This window comes from Bos grunniens, chromosome 23 (assembly GCF_055505025.1).
Source record: "Bos grunniens cultivar Pamir isolate PY7600 chromosome 23, Bosgru_T2T1.0, whole genome shotgun sequence".
Lineage (NCBI taxonomy): Eukaryota > Metazoa > Chordata > Mammalia > Artiodactyla > Bovidae > Bos > Bos grunniens.
This window is the reverse complement of record NC_141187.1, coordinates 32,182,115-32,198,087: the sequence shown is the minus strand read 5'-3', so window position 1 is coordinate 32,198,087 and position 15,973 is coordinate 32,182,115. Positions and strand designations below refer to the sequence as shown.

Here is a 15,973-nt window from a genome sequence, read left to right as displayed (position 1 = left end):
ACCTTGTTGGCCTTGTGAAGTGTGTTCTGGTGAGAAGGGGCAGAGTGAGCCTAGTAAGTGAGGGAATGTTTGCCTTAGAGGTTAGGAAGTGTTTTGAGGAAGCATATGTGTGTAGGGACAAGGAAGGTGGCTCTTTCAATCATGTGGTTAGTGTGGGCCTTATTGAGAAGGTGACCATTGAATAAAGATGTGAAGAACATGAAGGAATGTCCACACAGATGTCAGAAGAAGTTCTCTCTGGGCAGGGGAATCTCCTGTGCAAATGCATGAGGGCAGGAGAGTGTCTATGTTCAAGAAAGAGCCAGGAGGCAAGTGCGGCTGGAGGAATGAGGAATTGAGATTAGATCCCATGTTTCACCAGATCATATAGACCTAGATGATACTACAAGGGTGTTGATGTTGTCTGAGTAAGATGTGGATTCATACAATGCTTTTCACAGAACACAATCCATAGTGACTACTCTTTAGAAGCTTCAGTCTGGCTGCACTACACAGGAGGTGAAGGGTGAGTGATGCACTAAAGGAAACTGTAGGAAATGGTGAGGTGACCAAGCTGGAGATGCTGGTGCTCACCTAGACCTCTCATTAAATCTAGACAGTTTGCAGTAGAGCCTGAGAATCTACATTCATAACAAGTTTGCAGCTGATGCTGCTGACTTTCAGATCACATATTTAGTAGTGAGGGTATAGACCAGGATTCCCACATGGCTGTGCATCAGCCTCCCCTGTAGAACTTGTTCATAAGGGATTCCTGGACTCCATGCCCAACACTCTGAGAAGCTGGGTCTAGGAGGAGACCTGAGTATTTTCTAAGAAGCCTGACAAGCAGTCCTCATGCTTAGTCAGGTTTGGATCCACTGAGGCTTGTGATCAGAGTGACCAGGATGGGGAAGGGCTTAAATCCACATTTAAATGGGAAGAAAAAGTCAAGACATTTTCTGGGAGATACATGTTTTCTCTTCTAAGCAGGATAGGCAGCTGGACATTTTAGAAAGTAGTCTGATATCATAAAGTCTCTGAGTTGCTAAGAGAGCAGATCTAAATGCTCTCACCACAAAAAAAAAATGGTAATTATGTGACATCATACAGGTATAAGCTAAAGTTCTGCTGCTGATCATTGTGCAATAGAGAAAAGTATCAAATCACAGGTTGTACACTTACTCAATATTTTATATCAATCATATCTCAATAAAGCACAGGAAAAAAATCTCTGAAAGTTTCCCTACGTGATATTCTTATAAAGTTCTTTGTGAGAAGAAAAAGGATTTCAATTTGTTGCAAAGGAGAGAAAGAGAGTGAGATTTGTCGTTTTATTTCAGGAAAAGTCACAGAACAGCCTGAGGATTCACAGCCAGCTCAGCATCCACAGTCTCTCCCAGGTGGGGAACCACATGGTAACCACCGCCCCTGCACGGGGAGCAGAAGCCACTGTTCACAAAACAGACACTCCCTTAGCTGGAGGATGGACTCTGGTGCTAGGCCTGCTGTCTCTGCTGCCCTTGGCAACTCAATAACACTACCACGATTCATGCTGTGCAGATCAAAACCTTCAGTGTGATGCCAGCCTCTCTGTCTCAGTTCAGTTCAGTTCAGTCTCTCAGTCGTGTTCGACTCTTTGTGACCCCATGGACTGCAGCACGCCAGGCCTCCCTGTCCATCACCAACTCCCGGAGGTTACTCAAACTCATGTCTATCAAGTTGGAGATGCCATCCAACCATATCATCCTCTGTCATCCCCTTCTCCGGCTGCCTTCAATCTTTCCCAGCATCAGGGTCTTTTCAAATGAATCAGTTTTTCGCATCAGGTGGCCAAAGTATTGGAGTTTCAGCATCAGTCCTTCCAGGGAATATTCAGGGCTGATTTCCTTTAGGATGGACTGGTTCAATCTCCTTGCAGTCCAAGGGACTCCCAAGAGTCTTCTCCAATACCACAGTTCAAAAACATCAACTCTTCGCTGCTCACCTTTCTTTATACTCCAATTCTCACATCCATACATGACTACTGGGAAAACTATATCTTTGACTAGATGGACCTTTGTTGGCAAAGTAATGTCTCTGCTTTTTAATAAGTTGTCATGGTTGGTCATAACTTTTCTTCCAAGGAACAAGCATCTTTTAATTTCATGGCTACAGTCATCATCTCCAGTGATTTTGAAGCCCCAAAAAATAAAGTCTCACTGTTTCCACTGTTTCCCCATCTATTTGCCATGAAGTGATGGAACCAGATGCCATGATCTTAGTTCTCTCTGTCTCACTGTGTCCTTATTTGGAGTCCATGTGACTGGAGGAGCCTAGTGCCATGTCCACCTGCAGAAATGTTTAGGAAACAAGTTTTTCTCCTTCATGGAGGTAGGTAATCTCAGACTCTGACCAAAATGTTTACATGTGAAATTCCCTTCAGTTGGGAAGTAGGTATAGATTTGAAGGTAGAGGTGAGGGTTTTCATTGTTTAATCTTTAAGTCGGGTCTGACTCTTTGTGACCCCATGGACTGTAGCCTGCCAGGCTCCTATGTCCATGGGATTTTCCAAGCAAGAATACTGGAGTGGGGACACCATTTCCTCCTCCCAGGGATCCTTCTGACCCAGGGATTGAACCCAGGTCTCCTGCATTACAGATTATTTACCACCAAGCCACCGGGGAAGTCCCAGGGGAAAGGGTAAGGGATGGGGAAAAAGTGACAAATTTCAGTATTTGGAGCAGTGATCTAGACCAGAACTTGATCTAGTACATTCTAGGGACTTGGGCATGGGTGGATGAATGAGTGATTACCATATGACATCTTTCACTTCTCTAATGTTCTGTGATGGGATCCAGCTTCTAGATAAGTGGAGTCCATTTTTGAATGATGAAATGATTACTCAAAATGTCCTTTCCTTGCCTTTGTCTCTTTCTAGGATTAAAAAGCCAACCTCTATGGATCTTCATGGGTTATCTGCTAAGTCACTTCAGTCATGTCCGACTCTTGCAACCCTATGGACTGTTACCTACCAGGCTCCTCTGTCCATGGGATTCTCCAGGTAAGAATACTGGAATGGGTTGCCATGTCCTCCTCCAGGGGATCTTCTCAACACAGGGACCATATTCGCATCTCTTGCAGCTCCTGCATTGCAGGGAGTTTCTTTACTGCTGAGCCACCGGGAAAGCCCGTGTGTGTGTGTGTGTGTGTGTGTGTGTGTGTGTGTGTTTATACTGATATTTTATATTGCTTTATATTCCTTTGTACATGAACATCTTACTGAGAAAATATCCATAATATTTATCAGTTTATCAGTTTGTGACCCCCATCAAAGTCTTAAAAAATTACTAGTTCAGACACCAAACTACTAATTTCACCAAACTACTGCATTTATATTTTGGCCAAAACAATTATTTCCTTTGTATTGTACTTACAGAAACTTTTTATACTTTATTACTTTTATTTGTTTCCCTGGAAGAGGTAGCCTTAAAACCAAGCCCACCATGTTACTGGAAATGGACCCTCCGTGACCTGCTTTTTCACTCCTGCTATTTTTCAGGTGCCTGAATACAAGCCTACCTGAACCATGGGGACTTGGTCGATGGAGAACTAATGATTCAACTATCTTAGCAAATCCAATTATATATATATATATTTTTTCATCCAACAAGAAGCCAAAATGTTTTTGATAGAAACAGTACAAATTTCAAACCCAGCTGCAGTTACTCTTTTGAAACACCAAAAAAGGTCCTCTTTTCAGATGGTTAATTCCATATTAGCATTTACAATATCATTACTGTTGTTCCTCAGAGCTGGGACAACATTTGCTCTCAACACATTTGATTGTGACATGACCAGTTCTACACCCTTCACTTCCACATCTGCCACATCTGTTTCAACAACCTCTTTCTGTTCACTCCCTTCTTGGAGTCTGTGTGTTTTCTGGAATGGTTGAGACAGCTTCACCTTGAACTTTTCATTCTCAGCAGCTACTAACTGTGCTTGCTGAGATAAAGCCTCAATCTTGGCTTTAAAAAAAACCTGTGTCAGTATCTGATGCTGACAATTACCAGTGTGGATTGAAATAAGGTAGAAGTTTACTTGCTTACACTCACTTTCAATATCTATATGTTTCTTATTGTGACCTGATAGCAAATATCTCAGAAACGAGCACTGGCTCACAGAAGAGATAAAAATATCATTTGTTGAGGTGGACTTGTACACAGGGACCTACCCTGGCACCAGAAAAATAGCAGGGGTGAAAAAATAGGTCATAGAGATTCCATTTCCAGTAACATGGTGGGCATGGTTTTAAGGCTGCCTCTTCCAGGGAAGAGTCTAGTCTAGTCTAGTCAAGGCTATAGTTTTTTCAGTGGTCATGTATGGATGTGAGATTGGACTGTGAAGAAAGCTGAGCACTGAAGAATTGATGCTTTTGAACTGTGGTGTTGGAGAAGACTCTTGAGAGTCCCTTGGACTGCAAGGAGATCCAACCAGTCCATTCTGAAGGAGATCAGCCCTGGGATTTCTTTGGAGGGAATGATGCTGAAGCTGAAACTCCAGTACTTTGGCCACCTCATGCGAAGAGTTGACTCATTGGAAAAGACTCTGATGCTGGGAGGGATTGAGGGCAGGAGGAGAAGGGGACGACAGAGGATGAGATGGCTGGATGGTATCACTGACTCGATGGATGTGAGTCTGAGTAAACTCCGGGAGTTGGTGATGGACAGGGAGGCCTGGCGTGCTGCGATTCGTGGGGTCGCAGAAAGTCGGACACGACTGAGTGACTGAACTGAACTTCCAGGGAAACAAAATAAAAGTAATAAAGTATAAAAAGTTTCCATAACTACAATATGAAGGAAATAATTTTTTTAGGCCAAAATATAAGTGTGGGCAGTCTCCAGAGAGAAAATATGTTTTTATCCTTAGGGTGTTAGCCAAATCTGGAAAAATCTTACCTCTGATTTTCTCAAGTTTATGAACTATAACAGGAAATATAAGCCAGAGCTTATTCGCGTGGGGAGCTAAGAAGCATCCCCTCCTTGAAAATCCAGAAACCAGGATTCATATCCTCAGGGAGGATGTAGAGATATTGCCTGCATGCATGCTCTGTCACCTAGTAGTGTCCAACTCTTTGCCCCCCCATAAATTATAGCCCACCGGACTCCTCTGTCCATGGGATTATCCCGGCAAGAATATAGGAATGGGTAGACATGAGTTTGGGTGGGCTCTGGGAATTGGTATTGGACAGGGAGGGCTGGTGTGCTGCAGCTCATGGGGTTGCAGAGTCGGACACGACTGAGCAACTGAACTGAGCTGAACGGAACCATTTCCTCCTCCAGGTGTCGTCACAACCCAGAGACCGAAACTGCATCTCCTGTTTTGGCAGGCAGATTCTTTACCACTGAGCCACTTGGGAACTGTAGAGATATTGGAAGCATGAAACATACTGATGGGAATATAAAATGGTGCTGCCACTTTGGAAAACGCTCTGGAAGTTTCTCAATGTTTGAACACAGATTTACTGTATCAGTTCTGCAGATTATCCTACTCAAGGTGGACCCACAGTGACAAAGATTGTTTAGTGACTGTGCAACCCATGTGTGACCACGTCCAGGGCGTAGGGCTCACCACCTCGTGCTCCTGCTTCTCTGACCTGGAAAGTCCCTGTGCAGATGGACTCTGAGATGCACACAAGTGTCCCTGCCTCCTGGGTCCACACCTTGTGGACTCTCCTCCCCTGAGTGTGGGTGGGAGCTGTGACCTGCTTCTGACCAGTAGAATATGGCAACAGGGACATGACTCCTGGGATTAGATCACAGAAGAACAAAACCCCATCTTGCTGGCTGACTTTCTACTTGTCTTCCCTGCTTGCAATCTCTGATGAAGGAAGCAGCTGGGATGGAAACATCTTTGTTTCACGAAACTGAGGTCAGCCCCCTACCAACATCCAGCAGAATACTAAGGCCTCCAGTCTAACAGCTCAGAGGAAGCCACTTAGTGTTCTTCCCTCAGGCAGCCCTTGCCTTTCTTGAAGACACACACGCTGCTTTCTCTTTACAGCATAATGTCAAGTTCTCAGGCTATCCTAGTTGCTTTCCTCTCGCTCCATCCAGGAGACCCCGGAAGGGAGCAGCAGGCAGGGTGGGAGGAAGTGCTGGTGAGCAGGGGTGTGGCCAGACCCCTCCTTGGAGAGATGTTCCCAGGGAGTCAGTTGGAAGAAGAGCAGTCAGGGCAGTGAGATGGGAAGGGGAAGAGTGAACACCCCTGGGACCTCAGGTCCACGGGAGGCTGTGTTTCAGGCTATGAAATAGCACAGTGATGAGGAAACCCTGCACGGCACCTGCTGGTCTTCCCCCTTCAGCATCTGGAGAGCCCAGCTCACACCCAGATGCAAACACCACTGATGGCCCACAGCCCAGATGTGAGCCCCACTTCCCCCAACTCCAGCGAACACACTCCATCAGCCAACATAGGCCCAACTCTCCTGTCACTTCAGACCCTGGGACCATCTGTAGTGAGTGTGGGAAACACAACAGACTCCCCACCAGTCTCAGAGCCCAGAGGGGAAGGGAAGCTGTCAGAGCCCAGAGGAGGTGACCCTTAGTGAGGCAGGTGGACAGTCTATGGGAGTCAGCACAACAGAGTAAGTACACACTCGGACTCAGTGGTCAGACTGTTTCATTAGAATCATGGCTCAACCAACTGACAGTAAGTCAAGCTCCCAGAGACCTCAGTTTCCTTGTCTGCAAAATGGGCTTGAGAGCTGTCCCTATCTCATGGACTCTTATGAGATTTAAATTAATTTATGTAAATACCTGAAAACAGTACCTGACATGTTTAGTAAGGGAGAATCTTGGGAAGGAAGAGGCACGTGGCTCCTGCTTATTTCTCCCAAGAGGATGAGGATAACTTCTCCCAACACTCATTATCTCAGCCTCTTCTTACTTGTGTGCAGAGGGAGAACAGTCCTGTCTCTTATATCCCCTGAGGAGAGGGCCACCAGGAGAGGCCAGGGTAGGGCCAGGATGAGAAAGCATCAGAGCAATGAACACCCACATACATTACAGCAGTGGGAAAACACAGCTGTATGTTGGTCATTTTTCAGTGCATATACAGCTCTTGGAGTACAGCATCCACACATTTCTGGGTGTTACCTCTAAGCTCACACATTACCTGAGGCTTTAAAAGGCCCTTCCAGGGGCTTCCCTAGTGGTCCAGTACTTAGGAATCCATCTGCCAATGCAGGACATACCAGTTCAGTCCCTGGTCTGGGAAGATCTCATATGCCATGGGGCAGCTAAGGCTGTGGCCACGACTGCTGAGCCTGCTTATTCTGGAGCCCTGTTCCATGACAAGAGAAATGACTGCAGTGAGCAGCCCATATACCACTGCTAGAGAGTAGCCCCTGCTCTCTGAAACTAGAGAAAGCCCACGTGCAGCAACAAAGACCCAGCACAGCCAAAGATAAACAAAATTAAAAAGAGAGAGAGACCATTCCACTGTTACATTAGCTGAGTGCTTCGCAGGGATGGATATCTGGTAAGACAAGTGAGTCCTGACCATGTGATGTCTCACCTCCTTTGCCCCCAGATGGGTCCTTTTTTATCTCAGGCAACATTGATAGATCACGAATTTTAAGTCCAAGGACAGTCAGTATTGCTGACAGAGTGCTGCAGGCAGGGAAGATAAAGCCTATATTTAGTGAATGTCAACTCATGCCAGAAAAGGTTATTTGTTATTCATGTAATAGTTGATATTTGTTGTCTCGGGGCCTCTTCAGGGAATGATGTGTTACAATCCTTCCTGAAAGGCTATTAACAACTTCCACGTCTTATAATTCCCTGAATCTCCTGGAGAATTGTCTGTCAGGTACATTATCCCCAGGGTTGCCACTGGGAAACCCACAAGGGGATAAGTAACTATTTCTAGAGTGGAGGGAGCTTGTCAAGATTGGGTTCCCATAGTCTACAAAGAGCTATAAATTTCAATGTAGGGAAACCCACATTGTGGTCACTGCAATTCTTACTAAGCCAGACATATGTTCCGCAAGAACCATTCCATCTCTCATCCTTATACATCTGGGGGGGCGGGAAATGCAACATTCTCCTGTTTTTGTTTTTCCTATTAGCCTGGAGGCTGACTTGGAAGAAAAAGTCTCATCCCAGAAGGTTACTAATATGAGCATCTGGTAAGTGCAATAAACTTTAATTGGTCAAAGCCATTAAGAAATGAGTCAGACTTGAAAATGAGCACTATGTGACTCTATCTCTTTCTGCAAATCTACTTTTTCCTTCCCAAGCTGAAGATAGGTTTCCTTTGCTGCTCAGTCCACACAGCTTGAATTGGAAATAGATTAAATTTTAAATTTTCATATCTTCTCTGCCCAAGAACTAACCCTACTTCACCTGGCCATCCCCCACCACCCCTCAAAGACCCCTGAGTGAAAGGGCAGGGACTTTGATGCAAGGATGGAGATAATCACAGGGCCATTTTCTCTTGGAGATTTCTCTTTAAGCTGAAGAGAAGGATCTACACACTAGAAGTAGCTACTGTCAAGGTAGAGAGGCCTTCTACACTTTATGTGCAAAGTGGTGAAAGTCATTGGTGTTTGGGGACCCAGAAAACTCAGGGCTGCATCAACATTAGTCACATTGGCAGCTCTGAGAGCATTGGTGCCTGACATAGCATCATTTTTGTCAAAGCAGGCACTGGCAGAACAGTAGTGATGAGCGACTTAGATCAGAAGGGAAAGAAAATAGAGGGTTCTATCCACCAGGGTGAGGGAAAAGGGTTCATGTGAGAACTTTCTGGGGACTCTAGATAGAAACGGTGGCAAATGATAAAAGCAGAGATTTCTTTTGTGCCAGCCAGATGTAGAGGTGAGGGAAATTACAGAGAGAAGAAACCTCCCAAGAAAGACTTTTAATAATTTTCTTCCTTCTGCTTCTTGCAAAGCTCAGAGCCTGCCTTCCCCTCCATCTTTGCCCACTTGATATTCCATGGTGAAATGCTGTAATCTCCACAGATATTAGAGAACAATTTTCCAGTGAACGTTGTTGAATGCCCCCTATGTGGCAAGAGCAATGCCAAGTGATATGATACAACTCTATCCTGTGTTTCCTGAAACTGTATCAGCCTGAAGCCCAAGAGTGATAATAAACAACAGGTTGTTTTTTCATCTACTGTTACAATCCCTGCAGTCTAAGGAAAATTGCTTTAATTATTTCTGGCAATTCCCCAGAAGTTCTTGCATGAGCTCTGTGTTCTCTGGAGTCCAAAGCACCAATGCCTCTCTCCATTTTGCCTATCTGTATGTAGAACACCTCTCTCTTTCCATTCAATTTTATTAATCAATCATTAAAAAATTAGTTTAACAGAATCCCTCCATTTTCTTTAGTTTCTGCCACACACTCTCATCCTTTTGGCTAAGACATAAGACAATGGGGTGGGTTAAATACCAATAGTAGAATCAGAGATGTGTTGTCTTGCATTCTCTGGCATGCAGCTCATTCTACCCCAAAATCAGTCTGTCTTCATAGGCAAGTATAAGTATTGGCTTATAAAACTGAGTTTCCCTATACAAATATAAAATCTGAATAAAATCCAGTCCACATGCTCTCCAAAGTATCTTACAAGTGAAAAAGAATCACAAAAACAAAAGAACAAATACATAATTATTTATATTTATAGATCTTCCCTGGTGGCTCAGACAGTAAAGAATCCACCTGCAATGTGGAAGATCTGGGTTCCATCCTTGGCTTGGGAAGATCCCCTGGAGGAGGACATGGCAACCCACTCCAGTATTCTTACCTGGAGAATCCCCATGGACAGAGGAGCCTGGTGGGCTACAGTCCATGAGGTCGCAAAGAGTTGGACATGACTGAACTAAGTACAACACATATATATTTACATGTGTGTATTGGTCACTCATGTTCAACTCTTTGGGACCCCATGGACTGCAGCCCATCAGTCTTCTCTGTCCATGAGATTGTGCAGGCAAGAATACTGAAGCGGGCTGCCGTTTCCTCCTCCAGAGGATCTGTCCAACCCAGGGATCCGACCCACATCTCCTGCATTGGCAGGCAGATTCTTTACTACTGAATCACCTTGGAAGCCCATATATATTTGAATAGTGTATATTTTATATAAATAAAAGTCACTATAAAATATGCATTGAGAACACATACTTCTATCTGATATATGAAAGAACTTCCTAAATCTTTAAGAAGTATATTCATTCATTCAACAAATACATGTTGATTGCCTCCAGTATGCCTTCAGGAGGCATAGTGATTTAAAAAAAAAAAAAAAGACAAATTTCCTGATCTTATAAATCATCTATTTTATCGATGCAGTTAGAAAATCAATAAGAAATTATTTTTTAAGAAATAATAAAATTCTTAATAGTAATGAATGACATGAAGAAAAATGAAGGGCAATGGAATAGAGAATATCTTGAGGAAAATTTCAGTTGGGGCAGTCAGAGAATTTCAAGACAAGAAAAGCCAGATAGACATAAACTTTCACTGTATGTTAGGAAATTCTAAGGACGAGAAATTGAGCATGGCAAGAGAGAGTGCTAGAGAGGTAAGAAAAGGATTATGAAGAATCTTTTATGCCATAATGAGGAATTTGGAATTGGAGCTGAAGGCCATGGAAAACAACTAGAAGTTCTTAAGAAGGGAAAGTGAGGAAATTTTTGTTTTAGAAAGATAATTCTTTTGTTGTTGTTCACTCAGTAAGTTGTTTCCAGCTCTTTGTGACCACATGAACTCCTCTGTCCTCTGCTATCTCTGGAGTTTGCTCAAACTCATGTCCATTGAGTCAGTGATGCCATCCAACCATCACATCCTCTGTCAATCCCTTCTCCTCCTGTCCTCAATCTTTTCCAAAATCAGGGTCTTTTCCAGTGAGTCGGCTCTTCAAATCCAGTGGCCAAAAGGTTGGAGCTTCAGCTTCAGCACCACTCTTTCCAATGAATATTGAGAGTTAATTTCCCTTAGGATTGACTGGTTGATCTCCTTGCAGTCCAAGGGACTCTCAAGAATATTCCCCAGCACCACAATTCAAAAGCATCAATTCTTTGGTTCTCAGCCTTCTTTATGATCCATCTCTCACATCTGTACACGACTACTGGAAAAACCATAGCTTTGACTATTTGGCCTTTGTCAGCAAAGTGAGGTCTCTGCTTTTTAATCTGCCATCTAGGTTTGTCATAGCTTTCCTTCAAAGGAGCAACCATCTTTTAATTTCATGGCTGCAGTCACCATCCACAGTGATTTTGGGGCCCAAGAAAAGAAAATCTGTCACTATTTCAACTTTTCCCCTCCTGTTTGCCAAGAAGTGATGAGACTGGATGCCATGATCTTAATTTTTTCACTCTCCTCTTTTACCTTGATCAAGGGGCTCTTTAGTTCCTCTTCACTTTCTGCCATTAGAGTGGTATTCATTAGGAAATATGAAAGAAAACTTGAAAGGAGGAAGACTACAGGAAGTAAAATGAATTTTAAGTTTATTACAAGTGTATTCAGATGAGAGATGATGAAAGTCTGACATCGGCAGTATAATTAGGAATGAAGAAAAGGAGTATGAGTGTGCGAAAAGTGAGAATCAATGGAGCTTGGTCATGCGCTGGGTGACTCAAGGATAATTCTAAATTTTCTGGCTTTTATTGAAAGCTCCTTAAGGGTAGAGACCATGCCTTTCTTGTCACCACTGTTTTTCAATGCCTAAAACAGTGTGTTAATTTGTGGTAGATGTAAAAATATATTTATTTAATAATAAGGTTCTTCTTCCCCAAAAGCAATAACAACAAGACTTAAGAATTGATTAGATGCACAGGTTAACGAAAGGTAGAAGTCCTGGGATGACTGCCAAGTTTTCTTTTCTTGAATAACTGGATACACTGTGGTACTATTTATTGATAAAAGGTACATGAAGAGAGGAACAGTCTTCAAGCAGGGAGGAGAATTTGATGGATTCAGTTTGGGAAATCTTAGATACAAGTGTCTATGATATCCAAGTTGACATTCAAAGAGCACTGGGAATATGAGCCTGAATATGAGAGGTGCACTAGAGAAACAAATTTGGGAGAGATTGGCATACAGATAGTATGAAACCCATGGGAGTGAATAGACTCATCCACAAATATCTGTAGGATGAAAAGAAAACAAGGCGTAAGATGAAAACCAAAGACATGCCAATATTTCAGGGATTGTCAAAAGAAGTAAATTCTGCAAAACGACTGGAAAGAAATAGCCAGAAAGATTAGAGGAAATCTGAAAATTAATTCAAAGAGGAATAGAATTTCTCTAGGAGAGAATTCTAAGAAGTCTAAAAACACATGGACTGAGAAGTGTCCACTGAATTCTTTCAAGACTTGGCAGAGCAATTCATTGGAATTCCTGGGGCAGTAGACAGAATGACATGAGATGTGAAATAAGTAGGATGTGAGGAAGTCAGTTATGTGAGGGGTTGAGTCAGGGAAGAGAGAGTCAGGAAGAAGCCAGAAGTAGTCATGGATCTGGAAAGGGATGTAGAAGATGGAAGAAACTGAAGCTGAAAGTATGAGTCCAACAGAGCAGGAGAACACTGAAGTTATAGAAAAGAGAAGGGAGTTTTAAGAGAAGTGGGAAAGGCGGGGTACATATGTGGAGGTATCAATCTTTTCAGGAAAGAAAGATAACGCTTTTTTGTAAAAGGAGGGAAGGGGGAAAGGAAGGATAAACGGAGATGCAGACAAGTTTTCTGCATCGTGTCAAGAAGTCAGGCACATCCATCTAGCAGTGGCTTCTATTTTCTGTGAAATGACAGTAAGTGAAGTAATTGATGTGAAGGGACGTGCTGGAGTAAAAAGTTTGAGAAGAAAGATTTAAAATCGCCATTGTGAAGACAAGAAAGAAACCTGCTTTACCCCTAGTTTGGCTGTCAACCATAGTTCGCATTTATTGAGTAATCACTATTTGCTAAAACCTTTGCATACACCAACTAATTTCATTTTCACAACAACCTTTAAGGTAGGTGCCATTATTATATATAAGAAAATTAAGATTTAGAGAGGTTACGTGACCTGGGGTCTCGTTTCACCGTGGCCAACCTCAGAGCCCACACTCTCCAGGATTTTTTCTGTCTCTTGGAGAGTACTCCATTCTTCTGAAATTATTCACATGTATATGTGAACATTTGTCCTCTGAAGTATTTTATATGACAATTATTTAATTTTATTAATTATTTAATGACAGTATTTTCCATCCACAAACTGATTTCAAGTTTCTTGGGTTAGGAGCTTTGTCTTCTATTATTTCGTGTTTTCTACAACTCCAAGAAATGCAGGAGCACAAATATTAACAACACTTTATAAACATGAAGCCTTTTTTTTTTGTAGTTATAGTAAAAATATTACAAAACTGTTAAAAGGGAATCTTTTAAATCAGCCACATTTGGGCATAACTTTTTCTATGTGCTCCTCTTTAGCCTTATCTACTAAAGAAGAACAGTGTATTCTATAACTACATGTGTTATATAACTTTTAAAATTATTTATAAATATTTTCCTATGTTTCTCACAGTGTTCAGGTAAACTCATTTTTTGAGGTTTAACTTTTTACACTTGTCAAGCACATTACTATATTTTTTCTTTTTATCTTAAAAAGATAAAATAGTTTGTTTACATCTTATGAATCCTAAATGGTAGATGTCTGACTTATTTCCAAGAACAATGGTTCATATGGGATTGGACAAAAAACTGTAAAACATTCATCATTTATATCTCCATGTTTGGCATGGAGTCCTTTAGTGTGTCAGACTCACAGATATGTTCTAACACACAGCTGACAGGTAGCCACACAAAATGGAGAATGTGCAACAGTTGCTATCAACATGGAAAGTAGGAAGAGAGCCTTTGCCTACGGTGGGGGGATATACAGAGATCCTCAGAAACCTCAGAGGAGGAAACGTTCCAGTAAGTAAATCAACTGAAGAAATGGATGGTCATGCCTAAGGTCCACTGACCTCGGGCTTCCCTCGTGGCTCAGATGGTAAAGAATCTGCCTGCAATTCAAGAGACACGGGTTCAATCCCTGGGTTGGGAAGATCCCCTGGAGAATGGAATGGCAACCCACTCCAGTATTCTTGCCTGTAGAAATTCATGGACAAAGAAGCCTGGCAGGCCACAGTCCATGAGGTCACAAAGAGTCGGACATGACTGTGAGTAACACACAAAGTCCACTGAGGCTTGGTAGAGAGCATCAGAGAGGAAATAGGATGGCCTAAAGAGAAAATATTTAGTAAATGAGACAAGACTAGGTGAGTATGTAAAAAATGAGAAGGGAACTTTTTTTTTCTGTCAGAAATATTTCATCCTCTCGGACTCCCCTGGTGGTCCAGTTGCAGGGGGCACGGGTTTGATCTCTGTCGGGGAAGTCCACATGCCGCAAGTTGCAGCCCCCAAAAAAGTCATCCTCTGGTCTTCATGCAGATACATTCAAGTAATGGAAAGGGAAAACCAAACTAGCATCTCTGAATTTCTCCTCCTGGGTTTCTCAAGTTGGCCAGAGCAACAAGAGCTGCTTTTTGCACTTTTCCTGTGTCTCTACTTAGCAGGGCTGTTTGGAAACATATTCATCTTGCTGGCCATTTCCTCAGACCATCGCCTCCACACTCCCATGTATTTCTTCCTCGCCACTTTGTCTGTGGTGGACCTCTGCCTTCCTTCATCTACAGTACCCAAGATGCTCCTGGACATCCAAACACAGACTCAGTCCATCTCCTATCCTGGCTGCCTGGTTCAGATGTATTTCTGTATGATGTTTGCCAACATGGACAATTTCCTTCTCACGGTGATGGCCTATGACCGTTATGTGGCCATCTGTCACCCTTTGCATTACTCCACCATTATGACCCAGCACCTCTGCATCTCCCTCGTGGGTGGACCTTGGGTGATTGCCTTTTTGAACCCCCTCTTGCATACCCTTATGATGACCCGTCTGCATTTCTGCTCTAACAATGTCATCCACCATTTCTTCTGTGATATCAATGCTCTCCTCCCTCTATCCTGTTCTGACACCAGTCTTAATCAGTTCTTGGTTCTTGCTGTGGTGGGGCTAATCTTTGTGGTACCCTCAGTGTGTATCCTGGCATCCTACAGCCTCATTATCTCTGCTGTGATGAAAATTCCTTCTGTCAAAGGAAAATTCAAGGTGTTCTCCACCTGTGGATCTCACCTTGCCTTGGTCATTCTTTTCTATGGAGCAATCACAGGGGTCTATATGAGTTCCTCATCTAACAGTTCAACTGAAAAAGACACAGCAGCATCAATAATCTTCATGGTCATAGTCCCTGTGGTCAATCCCTTCATTTACAGTCTAAGGAACAATGAGCTAAAGGGGGCTTTAAAGAAGATTTTAGGCCAGAGCAAAATCTTCTCCCAGTGATTCATTCTGGCTGAGTTCAACAGGTGGTAAATCCTAATGAGATCATTATTTTCATTCTCATCATAATTGAAAAGCTGTTACAAAATACCTACTTTTGTTTTATTGACTACACCAAAGCCTTTGACTGTGTGGATCACAACAAACTGGGAAATTCTTCAAGAGATGAGAATACCAGACCACCTGACCTGCATCCTGAGAAATCTGTGTGCAGGTCAAGAAGCAACAGTTAGAACTGAACATGGAACAATAGACTGGTTTCAAATCAGGAAAGGAGTATGTCAAGGCTGTATATTGTCACCCTGCTTATTTAACTTATATGAAGAGTATATCATGCAAAATGCTGGACTGGATGAAGCACAAGCTGGCATCAAGATTGCCAGGAGAAATATCAATAACCTCAGATATGTAGTTGACACCACCCTTATGGCAGAAAGCGAAGAAGAACTAAAGAGCCTCTTGATGAAAGTGAAAGAGAAGAGTGAAAAAGTTGGCTTAAAACCCAACATTTAGAAAACTAAGATCATGGTATCTGGTCCCATCACTTCATGGCAAATAGATGGGGAAAGAGTGGAAACAGTGACA

The 15,973-nt window shown here is 42.7% G+C and overlaps 2 protein-coding genes across 2 annotated transcripts; one reads left to right on the top strand and one right to left on the bottom strand.

Moving 5' to 3' along the window:
• Nucleotides 1-3,714: 3,714 nt before the first annotated feature.
• LOC147347352 (nascent polypeptide-associated complex subunit alpha-like) lies at nucleotides 3,715-6,422 on the bottom strand. Its single transcript, XM_086370588.1, has 3 exons — nucleotides 6,302-6,422; nucleotides 4,917-4,940; nucleotides 3,715-4,103 (listed from the first exon to the last, which is right to left on the bottom strand). The coding sequence occupies exons 1-3, from the start codon at nucleotides 6,420-6,422 to the stop codon at nucleotides 3,715-3,717; spliced, it is 534 nt and encodes a 177-aa protein (XP_086226714.1).
• A 5,747-nt stretch (nucleotides 6,423-12,169) lies between these two features.
• Nucleotides 12,170-15,391, top strand: LOC147347351 (putative olfactory receptor 1F12P). Its single transcript, XM_086369820.1, has one exon. It carries the CDS (start codon nucleotides 14,387-14,389, stop codon nucleotides 15,389-15,391), a length of 1,005 nt encoding a protein of 334 aa, XP_086225946.1. The 5' UTR covers nucleotides 12,170-14,386.
• Nucleotides 15,392-15,973: the final 582 nt, after the last annotated feature.